This window comes from Lingula anatina, chromosome 6 (assembly GCF_051362555.1).
Source record: "Lingula anatina isolate TDL-2025a chromosome 6, LinAna3.0, whole genome shotgun sequence".
NCBI classification, from domain to species: domain Eukaryota; kingdom Metazoa; phylum Brachiopoda; class Lingulata; order Lingulida; family Lingulidae; genus Lingula; species Lingula anatina.
This window is the reverse complement of record NC_141772.1, coordinates 17,082,479-17,102,475: the sequence shown is the minus strand read 5'-3', so window position 1 is coordinate 17,102,475 and position 19,997 is coordinate 17,082,479. Positions and strand designations below refer to the sequence as shown.

The 19,997-nt window shown below is 35.6% G+C and overlaps 2 protein-coding genes across 9 annotated transcripts in view; one reads left to right on the top strand and one right to left on the bottom strand.

Annotated features, from left to right (window-relative positions):
* The window catches only part of LOC106150721 (protein kinase C delta type), a 54,167-nt gene extending 45,625 nt beyond the window's left edge, over positions 1-8,542 (bottom strand). For 5 of the 8 annotated variants that reach the window (XM_087015470.1, XM_087015475.1, XM_087015467.1 and 2 more), the window contains exons 1-2: positions 8,372-8,542; positions 7,676-7,786 (exon numbers count right to left, since the gene is read on the bottom strand). The gene's annotated coding sequence lies outside the window, so the exon portion shown is untranslated. The remainder of the gene's footprint in view (positions 1-7,675; positions 7,787-8,371) is intronic. The other 3 variants (XM_087015473.1, XM_087015468.1, XM_087015474.1) reach the window with 2 other exon arrangements.
* Positions 8,543-8,644: 102 nt separating this feature from the next.
* On the top strand, positions 8,645-19,992 carry LOC106150722 (WD repeat-containing protein 55 homolog). Its single transcript, XM_087015479.1, has 11 exons — positions 8,645-9,001; positions 10,532-10,618; positions 11,119-11,181; positions 11,935-12,013; positions 13,281-13,366; positions 14,962-15,015; positions 16,535-16,639; positions 17,396-17,507; positions 17,809-17,914; positions 18,505-18,656; positions 18,924-19,992. The coding sequence occupies exons 1-11, from the start codon at positions 8,927-8,929 to the stop codon at positions 19,013-19,015; spliced, it is 1,011 nt and encodes a 336-aa protein (XP_086871605.1). The 5' UTR covers positions 8,645-8,926; the 3' UTR covers positions 19,016-19,992.
* Positions 19,993-19,997: the final 5 nt, after the last annotated feature.

Here is a 19,997-nt window from a genome sequence, read left to right as displayed (position 1 = left end):
TGACAGTTTTCCTACGGTACCTACCCAATTTCCATCAAAGTGCTCAGAAGAACATGAAGAAGCTATGCATGAATTAATCATATGCTTAATCCAATGCTATATCAATTCTGACAGGACTTCCCAAGACTTGGAGGTAGAAATGTCTATTGGGGCATTTCCTAATTAATCTCCTGGGCACTTCAGCTGTCTTTTTGCATTAGTTTTCTTTCATTCCAGTTATATACATCCAGCTTTAACATGCATTCAAGTCATTTATCCAAGCCATTGCTGGCTAATAATTGGCCTTACTTTGTCATCTAATAGATTAAATATACTCTCCATCTGAAAAGGTGGAGAAAACAAGCCAATGTTTATATCAGGAATAATATATGGAAAAAGAAAGGTCCATGCATCAGACCCATAGTTCAAGTCTAAAGCATACTACCAGATCAGCTACTCAATTTGGTAGAATGGGATCCATCTAGGTTATCCCCCCCCCCCCCAACACACACACACACACACACACACACACACACACACACACACACACACACACACACACACACACACACACTGCAGACTTCCCACTGCTTCGGGGACATCTTAGACCCCATTCCCATAGATATTTCGATCGATCTATCCCCCTGGGGAGTCTCACTAGATTGGTGTCAGCTTAACAGGCTTAAATGTCTGTCCCGCCAACTAAAAGCTGTGAAGGTGTAATTAACTATGGTGCGCGCTCGGACGACTGCAATTTTCCGTGAACCCCCAGGGAGTTAGGTCGATCTAAATCTAAATCTCTGGATCGATCTAAATCTCTGGGAATGCACTCTTAGCTGTGAACTAGTCACACTTATCAGAACATTGCTTCATTTCTGCTCCTTTCCACAGACAAAGCTATAGGGCAATTTAACATGTCACTTTCAAATTATCTATTAATGCCCCTCACTGGTGAGTTAAAAATGAAAAATCACTTTACACTTCTAACATAAAAACTTGATAAATGTAAAGATAAACTAGAAGGAAAAAACTAGGTTTACTTTGTTCAATATATATACATTTTTGTTATAGTCTTTTTAAATATGACAGTTCAGAGTACTATTCTGAACAATCAAATCAGTTCTTTAAACATCCTGTTTTGACTTAAATTATACTGTATATCTTTTAGACTGGGTTCCCATACCTAGATCGATCTAAGAGGATCAGTCTATCTCCAAGGAGTTTTTTGCTAAATTGCTTTCAGCTTAAGTGGCTTAGATGTCTGGCACGCCTACTAAAGCTGCTAAACGATAGTTAAAATACCCCCTAACAGCTTCAGCACATGTGCCAGATATCTAAGCCGCTTATGTTGATTGCAATTTAGCGAGAATACCCTTGAAGATAGATCAATCCAAAGTTAGTATGATAGAGCCTAGCAGGGGCAGATTTAGGCCGTCTTCTAGGTCTTCTGGAAGACGGTCAGATTTTCAAGTTTACATTGATCAGATGGGTATCTAATTTTTTCTGTCGGCAGACGGTCAAAAATGGAGGATGGATCAATAAAGATAATTTGGAAGACTGTCAGAAAATATCTCTGGATCCGCCCCTGCCTAGGAATGGTCTCTTAGTTTAAATGGTATCTTCGATGGAAACAGACACTTGCAAACACCACTCCATACAGTGGGTCATTTGTGTCCATCAGATAACTTTAAAACCCTCCCATCAATTTTGGAGTTCACTTCCTCTGAACATATTACAGGTGGAAGGTTGCTATGGTACGGTAATATGCCAAACAATTCGACCAAGATTAATTAATTAATTTCATGGAAATGTCAGTTTGGTCGAATTGATTAAAATACAGCAAATGGAAACCTTTGATATCGTCGGATTGTTAGGGGTATCTGCCAAAACGTCCATCTTTCCGGAAGTATTGCATTTTACCGGAAGTGTTACGCAAGATAAGCCGCAATTTTCGCCTAACACGTGTTTCAGGCTTGTTTTATCCTCCTTTTAAAATCTTATTTTGCTGTGTACAATATGTGCTAACATTACTTAACATTAAAAAAGACGACAATAATAATTTCTAATTATATATTTCCCTCACCTACGATAATTTTCATGATGCGCTTCAAGAGTGGGACGAGTATTTCCCCAGAGACGGGTGTTGTAAACAAAGGCCGGTCACTTATATTTGAAACCGGTAGCTTTAGTAGACTTAAACTAGTTATGTGATCTACGTTCGCCCTATTTGAATTTTAATATGACAACTGAAATCAACCGAATTGAAATTTTTTTACCAGTCTGAGATCAGTTGTTTTCAACCCGCAAGGCTTGCTCAGCGTCGAGGCGTAGACGTACTTCCGAAGAAAATTCAATCACCCGTATCAAAGAATACCAACTGGCACTCAAACAGAATTCAGTGTAACTTCAAATTACTTATAAGTATTTTATTTAAAAAGCATGTCATATAAAAACATATTGAGAAAAGGCAAAATACGGAGCCTACCTGTGCCGATAGACATACAGTAGGCCTATCTTGCTGGCACTCTTCCGATTTTCTTACTTATATACTCTCGCTGTGCACAAACCACGGTGCATATTGAAAACCCCACTGATACAACCCGAACGTAAAATAAGCATTTAATTGCCATAATTTTCACAAAACAAGTGCATTTATAATTTGACGCGAGAATTGAGCACATGCAGAAATGAGACAGGTCTTAACTGGTCTGGTCCAGCATAGCGCAAACCACATGTTAATGAAGACGGTCCCATTTTGGGGGAGGGGGGTCACAGGAATGGAGTTCTTCGTGGATTACGTTAAATATCATCAACATTTCATGCATCTGGGGAAATAAAAAGTGACTCACAGGTAACGTAAATATCCAGTGGAACTCTCTATGAAGCTCTCATGGAGTTAAGGAAGACGTCATTTTTATTGTTGACAAATCAGTTACCCATGTAGGTGAACAGCTACACGTGTTCGTCAGATTTTGACAGCGCGTGGTATTTGGCGCCAAGAAGTCTGGGCGGTCAATCCCGCTGATCTTTCGGTCGATTGAAGTAAATGTAAGATCTTGCGGTGTTGACTTCAAGAATGTTTCTCCATCTGCATATATATTTCAATCAAACTTGAAAATAAATTGCTTATTCTTTCCAAACTTTTTATTGCTAGCAAACGCTATATATGGTCTATATGAAGGTGTTTTTGACGTATTCTACCCACTGTCGATATTTGGTTTCAACCAGAATGGACCTTTTTTAAACCCCCCCCCCCACACACACACACACACACACACACCCCACCTTCCCCAGTTACGGGCGTGATGAATCAGTCAGCGAGGGCAAGTCTGCTTAATTAGCACAAATTGTATAACACTATTTTGTCATCTGGGACAAAGGAAATGACAGGTACGTCATGCTTCCAGATTAGATCTTCAATTAATAGTTTCTTCCTCATTGACGAGAGCTATTGAAAGGACAACAATTGACAAAGGGCCCGGCATGCAGCATCTGTATGACTGGCTTGAAAATTTACCGAGTCTTGCCGACGATGTGGTCGAACAATCGGAACAAGAAAAAAATTCTGTCGCATGATTTTGACGTATGGACTAAATGTTTGAGCCCAGAAAAATTAATTTTATAAAATAATTTTTATGGTCGGATTGACTGGGCCCGTCGAAATGCTTGGCACATTACCGTAATACCTTTTACCAAGGAAAAAGACATAGACTGAGGCATAACTGATCTCGGAACGGTCAATCAGTGTAGATTCACTGGCACGAAGAATTCTGATTTACCTTAGTTAAAGAAAATGGAAGAATTTTGTAGAACCTGTATAAAGATTTCCTGTGAGAATAAAAACTGTCAGAATTTTCCACCTTATCATAGACAAAAATTGAAAAGTGTCTGTAAATCTGCAAAAAAAGAAAAACAAACAGCATGCAATCCCCCCATTATGAAGTGTTTTGTGGCAGCACTAGACATGGTTTGTCAAGAAGTAAATGGGGGAGAAATGTATATTGTCAGTAGGCATGTACGTGTATTACATTCTTAGTTATCAACACTGAGCATAAGCTTGGAGCTATCAACTTTGGGAATATTTCTTCACCCATATCTCATCACAAAATCATTATTCTTCACCTGCTTTTATAAAATTACTGATAACAAAAGCCAGTGTACAAGTATTGTCCTAGTTTGAATGTAAACAAGGACTCTTTTATAATACCAAGAAGTAAAGATTCAGTGATTTAATGAGAGAGAGAGAGAGAGAGAGAGAGAGAGGAGGGAGAGGGAGGGAAAGAGCAACTTTTACTCAGTTACACATCACTATCTCAGTGATTTACAGTTTTAATCACTCAGAATCCCACAAACTCTCTCTCCCAGACCATACACGTCTGTGATAGTCACAAACCCACACAGATGCCCTAGAGCACCAATAAGCTGGCTCATTCCTACAGGATTCCCTGAGGGAGAACACTGCTTTATAGCTTCCAGGCTATTATAGTATCAGGGCACACAGAAGCTGTGAGGGCAAAGCCTTGAACACTTCACTTATGTCAGGAATATGAAAGGAAAGCAAAAAATATACTGTCTGATAGTGATTGCCACTTTTTTTCTTTAAACTACACCTTCTAAGGCTGGTATTACTCGATCCTGCATTTATTTACTCATCTATTTTGGTTGTTATATGATTGTTCTACTTAATTCTGTAGCTGTTTCTTTTTAATGAAATTATGAGAACTAAGAATACAAAAGTTGGTGGCCCTCAATCTTCCTTTTTTTTCTTTCTTTCTTTCTCACGCTTAGAAATACATCCAGCGACTTTCTAAAATCTCTTTTTGAGCTTAAAGACACACTTTCTTTCTAAGGGGAATGAGATTTCTTCTAAGAAAAATAGGCCCTATTTAAGAATAAAATAAATTCACTTTTTAAAAAATCTAGAAATACTACTAGGCTAATGGCTTTATCTCGCCATGTATGTGCTACCTGCCAGCTTTTTCCACTTATTTAGATAACCTTTCCCAGAATTCAACATTAACATCCTGGGTTTTTTTTTATTCAAATGTTATATTATTTTTATAGCATATTCTTGAGTTGTTCACCTCAGCCTTGTCATTTACCACCTGACAATATGTCACCTATTTGATCATTATCCCCAGTATGTCATGCTGGAATTTACTTCCTCATTCAGGTGTGACATTGAAAGTCGATAACAATCCATGTTCATTTTCGACCTAGCAGTAGAAAAAGTATCGAATCAGTGAAAAAGTGGTTTTAAAGTTAAACAGTTGACAAAGTTTGGTCTCATGTCCCTCATAGCAGGCTTGTCCAGCCCACACAATCACCTGTGTGGACGCTGAGTTTTGTTTGAAATAAGCATGCACACTGTACTTCACCATCTACAACACTGACAGGTCTGCAATAAGACAGGTCAGACTAAATGTACGGAAGCGTGTAATATAAATGGTTTCAGAACTGAAACAGAATAAACAAGAAAAAAATCACGTATCAGTTTCAATTTCAGATGTCTGAGGTGCAGTGGGAGGACTCTGTTCAACCTTGCTACATATCTAAGATGCATTTGAAGTGAGTTGGCGTGGCAATTTTCTGGGAAAAATAACTATAGTAAATGTTACCATACAGTTTCAAATAGCCTAACTAATGAAGTACCAAAAAGGACTATTTCATGTTTCCCAAAAATGACATTTGAAAATTCTGATATTTTCTGTGTCCTCAAGTTACCTGCCATTTAGACTTCCTACAATGAGACCTCATCTAGTTGGCTCCCAATACATGGTTTTTATTTTATGTGAACACGGATATCTAATCTTTGTTTACTCCTCTGATAAAAATACAACCCAGGCTTATGTACACATATAATTTTGAAATAATCATTATCAGGATTATACTAGCTGTAGAAAATAAATATTATCCTTAAATTAGCCTCACAAAAATCTCACCAATCTAACCAAAAATGTGGAATGACAATCTAAAGTTAACTGATATTTACATCTGGTTGCTCAATAAGAAAATACAAAATGTTAAAAAATAAGTACCAGTAGAAGACAATACAATATCATCAGACGTTTTTCTAAAAACAGAAAAATATGCTTGCATGACCCTGTCCACTATTTCATGACTATATGAGGTCTTTAACACTACTTGAACCCTGCCATGACACTTGCTTGCTGACAGTAATATTACCAGTTATAAAATACAGCCTTGTTGTCTTCAATAAAATACATAAAGACAAGGCCAGCCAGGCACTAGGATCTTAATCTTATCATAGACCATTTGAGTCATTTACATGAAAGGCTGAAATGCATGGGTATTCTGAAAATTTTTCTGAGTAAATTATCTACACGTAACCAGCTTTCTAGGAATTCCATTAAAGCCCCTTTTATCAATTATTTCCCTTCATTATAAATCATTTTCTTCCCACAATAGTTCTGCAGAGAGTTAACGATGAGGTTGCTCCTGTAAATTGTTGTTCAGGTATATCATTTAAGATCAACCACTTCTTTACATCAGTGCAATCTTTTCTCAGTATGTTGATTCAAAATATCAATTCTGTGGTTTAATCAAATCTCAGCATGGAATACTGAGTCACAGATGTGTACATACTTCTCCACTTTCTCTCAGTATCTGTTACCTATTCATTTTAATAAAGAAAACTTTGATTCAAAGGTCCATTTACTATGTCCAGCACTTTTTGGTTGGCTGCATTTCTATTGTGACAATCATCCACTACACAAATTCATGTCAATTATTGCATCTTGAATATGATATGTGTCACGTCAAGGAAGCCATTCACTTCATAGCTGCCTTATACCCATAACAACTTTGGTGTTGTAAAATCTATGCTAAACAACAGTTATCCTCAGATGGTCTTACAATATTTTGTCTCAAAACTACTTCTTGCTCCATCTGATACTTTCCCAATTTTTTTACTACATTGGGAAAGGGGTTTACACATGGGAAGCTATATGTGCAAATATAAATAAAAATTACACAAATTCAAAAACATGGATGGGGGGGAGGGCATGTGTGCCACATGTCAGCCCATTCCACCTTTGGGTATTGGCATTTTTGATTTGTATAATCCCTACAATATCAGCAAGGTTTTGAAAAGTCATTTAACACTAGACAGCAAAGCTGGCAAGCATACTAGTACTGACACCAGTAATTTTTTTGACTAAGCCAAGTCTTCTAGCAAACCTAATGTAAAACAGAATCACGTTACTAGTAATTATATGGGTTACAAGGATACATGCAAAAATAATAATAATTAAATAAATAATAAAATTAACGATTAAATTAATTAATAAATTACTGATAAAATTCAACATTTTGTTTAATAATTAAATTTTGCTGATTTTCTAATCAAACCTGCCTGTTAATCAAATAAAGCTCCATACTAAATCTAAAGTAAAACAAGTAAAGATGATATGGTTTGGCTCCTTTGGAACAAATGTTGCACAAATATATATTTAAAATCCAATCACTTTCAGGTCTGACTTGTTGCAATAATTAATAAAATTGTATCACTTGAACGAATATTTTTCTTTTATAATTTATTGTACATTTTCAATTCTCTTTCACTTTTACAAAATTACAAATTCATTATAGGCCGTAAATCACAAGAAGTGTTCAACCAGGAACTACAGGAACATAACAACCAGGATATTATCTATGACAAATGAGATGACCTTACCCTCATAAATGTACCTGTGTCCAATGATGAACTACTCTTAAGCCTGTTAGAAATGCCTGCAGGTCTCCAACCCTATTATATGACACTCAGAGATGAGTCTCAAAAATCAGTCTGGAAAAAATAGTGTAATCTGTCACAGACCTCACGTAAACTTGCACTTTGCTGTAGACGGCAGCATGAGTTTCTTCAACTCCTGATTCATCAATCCATGATGAATTTCAAAGGATTCTGTGAGTCACTGCACTTAATATAAATTCAAAAATCCCCAAAACAACCTGTAGTTATGTCACGACAACCGGCTACATGCTGCACGTGAGTGTTAGTGTTAGTCAGCGTGCGGTCGTGTCCGAGGACCCACCCCGCCCTTTTTTATTTGCGTTGACCAAGCAAATGGACGTCGACTTTTCCCACGTTTGTATCGGTGGTCTAATTTTTTTCCTACTGATCAAAAATAGGATTCAAACGAATCACTACATTTGATAATGGATAATTTTCCTTTAAAAAGCAACTGCCTTACACCTGTTTCGTTATCAAATAATTTAAGACATAAAAAGTTGATTTCTATCACAAACATTGGTGTATTTTCCATCTGAAATGTCACTGGTAAAATCATTTCTATGCATTCATTACAGTACCCGGTGTATCTACCACAGGATTTGAACCTAAACTCTTGACGGGAAACATAATAACACTCACCTGTTCGGCTAGGAGATTTCTGTCTATGTTCACTTGCTGGCCGTAAACGATTCTTATGTTGAGCGGGCAACTGTTGCTTTTAGAAGAAACCAACAAGAGCACGTGACGTCACCCGGAAGTAAATAGTCGGTCGAAACACGACAACCAAAAACTGAAAAACAATATCTCATACCCAGGTGCTCGGTAATATGATATAAAAACACCTTAAGATTTGTTGTTTGGTCGAATTTATGCTCAAGAAAGATAAAACAAGCAAATCTTAAACAGAAACATTGTCGTAATCATGCCGCGAATAGTCTCTAAGCCAAACACAAGGAAAGGCGATAGGTCTCTGTGTCTGTGATGTTTTGATGCACGTTTTCACGCGAACTGAATCACAATTTACCATCTTTTTCCATTTCTGTTTTATGAGACAGATTAAGAATCACGGCCTTTGGATGAAATCGCCTCAGTAGTTTTGGCATAAAATTGACGGTGCAAGCCGCAGGATTATAGGGGTCAGGCCAGGCCTTACCTTTAGTTGGAAGTTTATAACCTTTGTCGAGGTGGAGAGAGATGCAGCAGGGAGGGACCGTGCGGTTCCTCAATCACCACCAAGGTAGCGTACGAGGAGTCGCTTTCCACCCCAAGGTAAATACACCTGATGAGTTGCTCAATACATTATATTTTTGTGTACTAAATCTCTAGACCCACTGAGAAAGTACTTTGTTGAAATTAAAATTAACGTCATTGAGATGCTGTTGTTTTCCTGTGTGCTAGAAAATATTGTGTGCATAATTAAATATTACATTTTGCATGTTAGTATCATCTTCAATTTAATATCAGATCAAGTGTTTTATTGTCAGTTTTCTTATTCTAGCACACCTGTTTGACTTAAATTGTTCTACTAGTATATCTTAACTAGGGTAGAGTAATTGATAAGAAGCTAGGACAATATGTTACCTATGATAACAGTTAACCTTTTCACCTATCATCTAGCTTGAAGTTCTGTGTATATATTTATTTATTTATTTATTAACGTGGACATGTGATATGAGAACATCACCCGGCCTCATGGGCCTACAAGTCACCATACTTTATACATACTGCAGTATATCAGAAACAGAGAATATAAGTAAAAATACTGAAGAACATGTCATAAACAGCTAATGGCAGTACATGCTAGTGCTTGAAACTTTGTGCTACTCATACTTCTGCCCTGCATATGTTACATACTTTTGATTGATCGAATATTTTTGTTACCAACAGAGACAAAATTTATGAGAAAAAAAGATATTTTCTATTATTGAATCCTAGGATGTTGTAGAACCAGGTCTCTTAGAAACCTATAAATAAAAGTAATAAGGACATTGAATATTTCTAGATGCATTAACCCCCTCCTTCTGAAATAACATAGCTCACACTGTCACTAAAGGAAAAAAAATTGGTGACATTGATTCATGAATATTAGGCAGGCTCTAATCAATTTCCATGGCCACCATTCCTACACTACAGTTTCACACCATTGTTCCCGTAATGAGAAAAGAAATAAGAGATTCTGAAGTGGTGTCTCCAACACCTCTTCCTATAAAAACTTATACATGAATTGACAAATTATGGCTCTTGGCAAAAGCAATCATTGTTTGGGCATGCTTGTTAGTGTATAAAGTTCAGAGATGAGTGCTAGAGATGATTTTGACTGACATCATCTGTTTAGATTATCTGCTCAAAGAAATCTGCTGTCTTTATTATTTATCACATTTAAGGTAACAGATGCTAAATCCAAAGAAAACATCAGACCATATTAAACTTACATCATTGGATAGCATTGTGTCACATTATTTGACATCAGTATCATATGCATGTACATGTGCTGTTCACTTCAAGTGTGGTACCTGTATCCCTCTGCAATGTCATCATAGAGCAGATATAATGGAAGTGTTTTTTTTTTCCAAATGAAATATATAGAAGAAACCTCAATCAGGTGGAAATGATGGTGAAAATATTAAATTAAATTACTGTAACTGTAGATCATACTACAATAAGAAACTATGACCAAATGCCTAGAAAATGCAATAGATAAATACTAGTTAAGGAAAAGCTGCCATTGTCTATGTTGGCAGTATGCCACTGTACATTTGAACTGAATACAAAGTTTATGCACCATTTTTTTACTTTCAGGATAGATATCTTTTTTGCTCAGGGGCGTATGATGGGAAAGTGAACCTCTATACTGCACAACGATGTGAACTTTTACATAGCTATGCAGTGAGTCACAATAATGTCTTTTTTTATTTTTCATTCATACTGTCTCTTCCTCTAAAGGCATCTGTCCAGTTGGATAAATTAATGAAGGGGTGAACCTTTGAAATTTTTTAATAAAAGTAATGAAAGTTCTATAAACATAAGTTGCAATTTACTTGAATTCATTTCTGTGCACCTGTCTATTCTTGGTGTTTTATGTAGCTTTGTACAAAACATGACATGTATTTTTTATACATTATTTGTTCATTAGCTTGTTGTATTACATTCCAAAATTCATAAATCACTGTATGCTGTCAATCATGGATAATTTGCAAAATGAAAAGTATATTTGACACAGTAAGTGGAAATGTATTTTAAAAAACTTTGAGATAACTTCTTAGAATTTAATTACTAGTGCACATCTAGATTTTCAAATGACAAATTTTCATGAGGTATCACTGTATCACAGATTAAAACTTTGTGCGTATTCTTATCTTAACCTTTATTTTTGTTTTTCATTTTAGATAACAACAGTCAGTTTGGCACGCAATATCAATGCAGTCAGGTTTAGTAGTGACGGTCACAGGGTGAGTTAGGAAACAAGGGAGAAGAAAGCAAGACTAGTGTCACCCTTTAAACTACTGACACTAGAGTTAACCTAATATGTGTCACCAGAAGACTGGATGATAAGGGAAAACCCTGTTTCCTTGCAGAATTCTAAATCTGGCATGAATCCATACATTCTGTAGTCATCTGGTGAAGGCATTGGCATTATTACCATTCTGTAGTCATCTGGTGCTGGCATTGGCATTATTGCCATTTTGTAGTCATCTGGTGTTTGCATTGGAATTATTACCATTCTGTAGTCATCTGGTGCTGGCATTGGCATTATTGCCATTTTGTAGTCATCTGGTGATTGCATTGGAATTATTACCATTCTGTAGTCATCTGGTGATGGCATTGGAATTATTACCATTCTGTAGTCATCTGGTGATGGCATTGGCATTATTACCAGTCTGTTGTCATCTGGTGATGGCAATGATATCGGTACCAGTGTGTAGTCATCATCTGATGACATTCACATTATTGTCAGTCTGTTATGGTCCTGTTGTAAAAAAAGCTTTAGTTTGCTTTATAAACCTACACTACTTAATCTGCAATTCATCAGTTATACAAACAGAAATCCTGCTCCTCAGAATCTTTGCAAAATAAGTCTCTGATGATGAGTAACTTAGTTTTACCAAGTTAATTTGTGATGTGAATTATCATATGAAATGGGCTTGTAATTGTTTAAAAGGAAATGGACTTGTAATCCTGATGTTACTTTCTTTCTCTTCCAGTTAATATGTACCAGCACTGCACGAAGACTGACAGTGGTGGATGTGGAAAAAGGGGACCAAATACTTGCATATGATAACTGTGAGTAGAATATCACCTATCTCTGTTTTATATGATTACTGTGAGTAGAATATCACCTATCTCTGTTTTATATGATTACTGTGAGTAGAATATCACCTATCTCTGTTTTATATGATTACTGTGAGTGGAATATCACCCATCTCTGTTTTATATGATTACTGTGAGTGGAATATCACCCATCTCTGTTTTATATGATTACTGTGAGTGGAATATCACCCATCTCTGTTTTATATGATTACTGTGAGTGGAATATCACCCATCTCTGTTTTATATGATTACTGTGAGTGGAATATCACCCATCTCTGTTTTATATGATTACTGCGAGTAGAATATCACCCATCTCTGTTCCATATGATAACTGTATAATATTACCCTTGTCTGTGTAACAAAATTACGCAATCCATGTGCATGTTTTCTGTAGAGCAATGTGAAGCTAGCGATGTATCCATAAATTATGCATGGAGCACACCTGATGTTATCATTTGATTGACTGTCATTCATCTGAGGTCTTAAAGCTAGATTTTAAAATATATATTTTAATTATTGTCCAAAAAGCTTCAGTGAAATGTGTTAAATTTGTCTTAAAGTTTATAAATAACCATGAAATTCCTTGATAGATAAATCAGAATTTACTTGCTATGGCTGTTCAAATGAAAGTGATTAAAATCCTTGATGGAACATTACTTGAGGTAATCAACATTTAATTGATCCTTAAGTTGAAATTTTAAAATGTGCTTGAAATTTGCCTGTTTTAACTACTGCTGTGTCATGCAATGACATTGTTAAAATATTAAGTTGTGAGTCATCCTTTTATAGGCTGAAGCTGACCTTGTACAATTTTTTCAAAATTACACTGCGACATTTATGAACTGCAATTATTATTTGGCTTCAGTAGCCTGAAGGAAATTGTTTCAGAATAGAAATCCGTTATTGTCATTGTTGTTGTTAAGCTGTTATATTTACTCATTTTTTGGTACATGATTGGTAAGTGGGTTGAGGAAATAAGTAATTTAAAAACAATTTCATAATGAAAACCAATGTCTATTTTATTATTATTTTATTTATTTATTTTTTTTATTTTATTTTATTTATTTATTTTTTTTTGCATTTCAAGGTCTAGATGGCTGTGTTGATAAAACATCAAAAATCTTAAATACAATATGATGTGAGGTGGGGACTTATAAAGGTTGGGACATTTTCTTGGATATTTAAAAGAATTAAAGATGCACAATGTCCATTAGATATTTGAAAATGTCATTGTATTTAGGTGCTTTCAATGGCCGTGACAGGACGGGTCTGGCTGTGGATCCCATCACTCCTAACATGGTCGTCTGCTGCTGTGTCAATGGAAAGGTAAGAGAGGGAATACTGTAGTTCTTTATGCCATCAGTCTGTTAATCCAATGGGTTTCATTTATTAGGATAAAATTTTCTACATTTGTTCAGATGACATGCTTTGGTATAAAAAAATGAATGATTACATTTTAAATAGTTCTACAAATTGTTATTGTTTGACTCAAGAATTTGATTTGGTAAATTTGCTCAGCCCTTTTTTTAAATAAAATTAATACAAGAGTGAACCCAGGCAAGTATGTTAATATTTCCTCAAATGTAGCATCTCCCCTCAAGCAAGCGGAAATTAGAAATAGACCATTTTTTTCTCAGTTTTCTCAATACTTCAATGGTAAGTCTTCACCAATACTAAAACTGAATCTTTGGGGATTAGAGATGTTGCTGAGAAAAAAAAATTGTCTCAGACTGTGCGCTAAGTGGTTGGCAGCTATACAGACATTCACTTGTGATCTGTTAACACAGGTTATAGTGTGTCGCACAGTAAGTCTGATTACAGACGGCCCTATTGACAAATGAAAATTGATTGCATTACACCCTGCATAGAGGTTAAAAGCTCCACATCTGTGAACATGCTGCTGCACTGAGGTGAATGGTATGGGAATTGAGCTCCCTGACACTTTGTGGCTGCTTTGAATTACTTATAAATGGCAGGTAACCTAGAAACTATTGGAAAACGTTTTTCTAAGAACTGACGAGATCAATACTGCTTCATCAAAATAGAGACCAATTTGCCCAATGTGTTAAACTTCATGAAACGGGAGGCTCATAATTACAGTTAGATGAAGTTAAGGTTTCATCAGCTGTCATTTTGCATTTTCATATCTCTACAAATATGTAATCATTATTTGGCCTGCACCTTGATGACTTCACGTGTGAAATTAACACATTTTAAGTTAGATTTTGTCAAAGAAAAAGTGTGACTTGATGGTCCAGAATTGTTATTTGCATTATTTGAAGTGCAGCATTACTGCATTTATTGAAGTAATACAAGTGTGAAATCATATGACAAATAGAAATATACCTTTTAATAGACAGGGCAAATTGTCTTATTCTCAGTTCAGTATATAGAGAAATATGATCCCCCAAAGACCATCAACATGGCAAATGTGACGAGATAGTAAAAAGTAGACTTTGTTTCAATTATGATTTTGAGATGACTGCTTGTTCCTTAACCCTCAAAATCAATTATCTTATTGAAAGTAATATTATTGGTTCAGAGATTTTTGGGATTTATGTTACCTGTGGATTCATGTAATTACCAATCAAATAATGACAACAAGGCTAAATAAAATGCCCATTTTTTGCACCTTTTGCTAACTTTAGCACCTTCTATCAATGTCAAGGCCCGTTGGTTTTATAGCACGGCCACCCTGTAATAAATGGTCATGTATTTGTCTATCATTATGCAATATCAAACCGATTATAGACTGCCGATGAAATAAAAGTTACTTTATAAGCCTCTTTTCAGGATCAGCGTCTAGTCTACTAAAAGTCTTGGAGTGGTCTTGTAGTGATGTTGCAGTGGTTTCAGTGGGCGTAGTGCATGCAATATGCTGGATTACGTATGTTCATGCTGAATTTTCTTTGCCATTGCAGGGTCTTAGTCTCTTTGATCTCAGAATGCCATTACCTTTGGACTTATTGTATGATGTGAGTATTATGAAAATAATTAACAATTTTTTCTTTGAAATCTGTTTTTATATGCTATAATCCAGTGACAGTTTCAAATAGACATAATAAAGATATTTACACAACAGTACTAACTGAAGGAAACTAGTATCAGGATTATTTTTTTATTGAAAAAGTTGATTGCATTATTTTATTTATTGATACAAGATGGTGCTCATTACTATTGTATTTATATTGCATATCAGTCATATTAAGTTATCCACTAGAATGTTATATACATGCAGATAAGGGTGTAAACAAATATTAGTTTATATTTTTAAATAAATGAAACTTAAGGGGCCATTCACAATGAGTTAGCTAATGTGAAAACTCCCTGAATTCAGGAAGAAACTAATAGTAATATCAGCATGATCAGAATATCCTGTTGAAAGGAATTGAATTTGGTGTTTTATTCATCAATTTTTGTAACAATCACCCCACAAGTGCCAAACTGTATTTTATTTTTATGTCAGGTTCACTGAAGGGCTTTGTAAGATAAAATGACAGGTTATAATAGTTTTTTTTTTTAATCAGAATTATAAGTTATTTTTCATTTTAGAAATATGGGGTATTTTGTGATGTTTTTAAACTGGGATGAAATTTTTTGGACTCTCAGCAAATTTTGGGACCCAAAATTATCATTGCCCTGGCCCCCACACCATATTTTCTGACTTTTTCACCACATGGCAGTCTTATCCCTGTTTAAATCCTGTTTTCCTTCTAGTTAGATATTGATTTTGCTCTTTTATTCAGTGGACAAACTGATGATTTGATTTGATTCCGGTTTCATGTAAGAAATACACCGACGAAAAACACTGAGGATATTGTTTTACATTTTATTGACATCTCTGGTCTTTTTATTGATGTTTTTGGGTTCTGACATTTAAAGACTGGTCTTGGTTTGAGTGCGTGAATTTAATAGGTAAATAGATAGTGTTGTAGGTGTAGATTTGAATGAGATTAAGTGATATCTATTGAACATTTATGATCAGTGAAATCCTATTTTTGGTGATAACAAGTTAACTTCTGCCTTTGAAGTGAACTTGTTTTGGAATACTTGAATGGCTTTTAAGGTATCAGTTGATTTTGGTTGGATTTGCATATAAACATTATTTTCTCGAAGCATACAATGTTGATAGCCAAACTTAGTTTCAATTATCTCGAGCTCACTGCCACCATAAGTTTTGGAGAATTACCACATTTGAATATGTGGCATTGGTAGAATACTCTTACTTTAAGACCCTATGTATGCCAGTTTCTTTATTTTCGATGTCCAAATTGAGAGATATATTTATGCTTATCAGACTGAATTGCAAACAGACATAGCAGCTGCCAATCCATTAATTTAAACTATGATCAGTTCACACAATATGCCAGCCTCTTCTTTTTTTCTTCATGTATGTACATGTATTGAGAACTTTGACTGACAGAAAAAAATGTAGTTTGGTTGCACTGATACCTTGAATGCTTTGTAATTATGATAATTACTCTTTTTGTCTAGGTTCATCATGGGATAATCAGAGATATAGCATTCTTACATGGCAGCTGGCCCTGGGGGAGGGGAGAGAGGACACTCATGACAGTGGCTGCAGATGGAGTGTGTAAAGTAAGTGAAAGTAAAGTATAAGTGGTTGGGTGTCAAATTATCAGGATATTATTCAGTAAATATTACTTCATACAAAGGTGGTTTTGATTTGAGATGCTAATTGTTACTACAAAGTAGCAAAGACCCCAAAGATGCAAACTTAAATTTAAATTCCATCCTTACAGATAATACATATGCATGTATACAAACAACCAGGCCTGTCTACTCCCATGTAAGATAACAGACTTCTAATCTCAGCAATAAGGAAATTAAACAATTTTCAAAAAGAAAACTACCTATCTTTCGGAAGACCCAGAGACCTAATTTAGTCCATTACTTTTTCTGACATCCCTTAGCAAAATAAAACGTTTGTAGCAACAAGTTTGCAGGAGTTTGTTAGAAAAAATTATTGCTGGTTATTTGCAGTCATATTACAGCAAATTTGCTGCAAGTTTGCAGGAAGGAATTGCAGTTTGCAGCAATATTGCAGCAAATTTGCTGCAAATTTACAGTAGGCCTGATATTTGCAGGAGTTTGCAAGAAAAAAATTATTGCTGGTGTTTTTCAGTCATATTGCAGCAAATTTGCAGGAAGGAATTACAGTTTACAGCAATATCACAGCAAATTTGCAGTAGGTCTGGTATTTTGCTGAGGAATGTTTTCTTTATCAGGTCGTGACTTTGATGTCCATGCAGTTTGTACAACCCTGTACAACTGACCAGTTATTATATTTTTACATTGGATTTCTGTACATCTGATACTCTCTCTCTTCCCAAGGTGGTGACCCTAGATGGCCGTACTCTCCATGCCGTCCACACAAACCAGTCCCTGAACACAGTGGCCCCCACACCAGAGACATATGGCTCAGCTGTTGATGATGGTTTCACTAGTAAGTTCTGTCTGTTAAAAGTCTGTTCAGATGGCTTCATAATCAGAACCCCTTGTTTGCTACATTTACTTCATGCTCTACAGGACAACATGAAACAAAGATCTCCTTCCTTTTGGTGTTGATTATATTACGTCTTCATGCTATTTTCATGTTATATTGAATTAAATCAGGTTTGGTGATTGTCCATAGTGTATGTTATACTGAAATAAATCAGGTTTGGTGATTGTCCATAGTATATGTTATATTTAAATAAATCAGGTTTGGTGATTGTCCACAGTGTATAAATTAAATATATTACCAGGTTTGGTGATGCTTGGAGGAGAGAACATCAGTGCTTACATTCCAGAATGTGGTGTGCAGGAAAAACTCAAGGACAATAAACTGGACGCTCCCATATGGAAACTCAGGTATAAGATTGTCTCTCCTTTAATAATATTTTGTGTGAGAATGCCAACCACAGTGAACTTTTAGGATTTTTTTTTTTTTTTTTTTTTTTTTTTTTTTTTTTGCTGTATATAATATAACTACATGATGGTATAAGAAGTGTTTGAAGTCTACAAGTCTATAGCAACCTTTCTAGAATAACAACATGGTCAAGACTAGGGACAAGGTTCACCCTTTGAACAAAAAAAGAAAGAGATATTTGAAGCCTTAAATACCACCAGAAATAAAACTCTGACTTAAATATAGCTCTTACAGGCATGAAAAAATTCTGATGTTTGAATGATTTTCCCTGCAGTGCAGTCGAGCAGGTCTTTATGTCATAAAGTTAAGCTTCTTCTTTATATCTAAAACCCAATCTTGTCCTCTTACATTTTGTCTTCCAACAGAGTCACAATTTTACATATGATCAAGAAACATGTTGCTTCCTCAGAATACAAAATATGGAAAATCAATTCCATCTTTTTCTGAGACAGCCTCAATCCTTATCGCTCTTCGTATAATATTCTTTTAGAATTGTTGATACTTAATGGTATTTATTTATAACTGATATCAGGTATACGTCTAATGGTAGTCAGCTGTTCTCAGCATGTGATGAGGGGGTGGTAAGGAGGTATAGGAGGTGGCCGGACCATCACCAGTACCTGGGAGAGGTGTTCAGACATAAGAATGACATCGAAGATATGGACATATCGCCCTATGACGAATGTATCCTTTTGAAGAATGTGATTTTGAGTTGAATGCCATTTTATGCTTTCTTCAATAAATATTTAAATTTGTAAAATAACACACCGGCAATAAGGATTTAAGTATTATGAAGACAGCTATGCAATATTTTTAAGGATTATAATAAATGTATCACTTTTATGCTGATGTTGTGAAAGCCTGGACGCAATTTATTATACAGTAAGGGGAGAGGGGTTCAGAATAGTTTTCAGTCTGTTCAGTTGAAGAAAGACACTTAACTTTGTTCAGATCTTGTGACCTCATCGAAGGACCGCTCAGTTGGAGTGTATAAACTTGGACCACCCAATCATGGAGTATCCGAATACTGGGAGCTCACATGAGGGGTGGGCAGCATTTCATTGAAGATCCTGTGGTATGACCTTTGACCATTGTGGGATTGCCATGTATAGATGGAGCAAGTGCTGTCTTCCTCTTACAGTGATTACACGACATTGTGGCCAGTATGTGGACACAGGAGATCTCTGTATGAACCATGTTACTTTAATTCATCTGATCCCCAAATTTGTGTCCTCCTTTAATAAATTGAACATAAACATGCTATGGGGGGGGGGGAGTATATGATACAAAAATTTTTGGAGAAAGTAGCTGTTTCCAAATGAACTTGCGAAGTGGTTAGGATAATGATTAAGAGCCTAGAGAGAGAGCAGCAGAAGTGGGACCAACATACCGGGAAGTGATTTTTTCGGCGGAAAAAAAGAAGAAAAAATGATTTGCATTAATCTGGAATGGCCTGTCAAAACCTGAAATGTTAACACTCAAGTCTTATGATCTGATTGTGCCTCCCAAATGTTTTGAGAACTGTCCAGGCAAGGCCGAGTTTTTGGTACATTGTTTATGGAAACAGTATTATTTACAGAATAACCATCAAGTTTAGGAAGAAGATTGCAGAGTTGTTAGACAATTACCGTCTCCATGGCTTCTATAAATTTGGGACATCTGGGATCCAGCATCCACTGTTGAAAGGATTGATATCTTAAAATGGAGCCCATTCATACTTCAGTTAAATGCTGCTATATATTGAACGGATACCCTTAGGTTTACTCAGAAGTTAACACAGCTTATTAAAGCTATATTTTGTAGTATTCATTTGTTTATTTATTTATTTTATCTTTGTGAGGAGGTATAAAGACATTCCACTTGACTGAATCAATATGAATATATTTATATATTTTTACAATGCAGTATATTTGCTTCAAAATTTTTACAAATCTTGCGAAGTTGAGGAAAACAGTTTAAAGCAATTTGTTGTTAAACAAAATTATTTCATTTTCACATGTAAAATTTGGCATTGGGCTGAAAGTT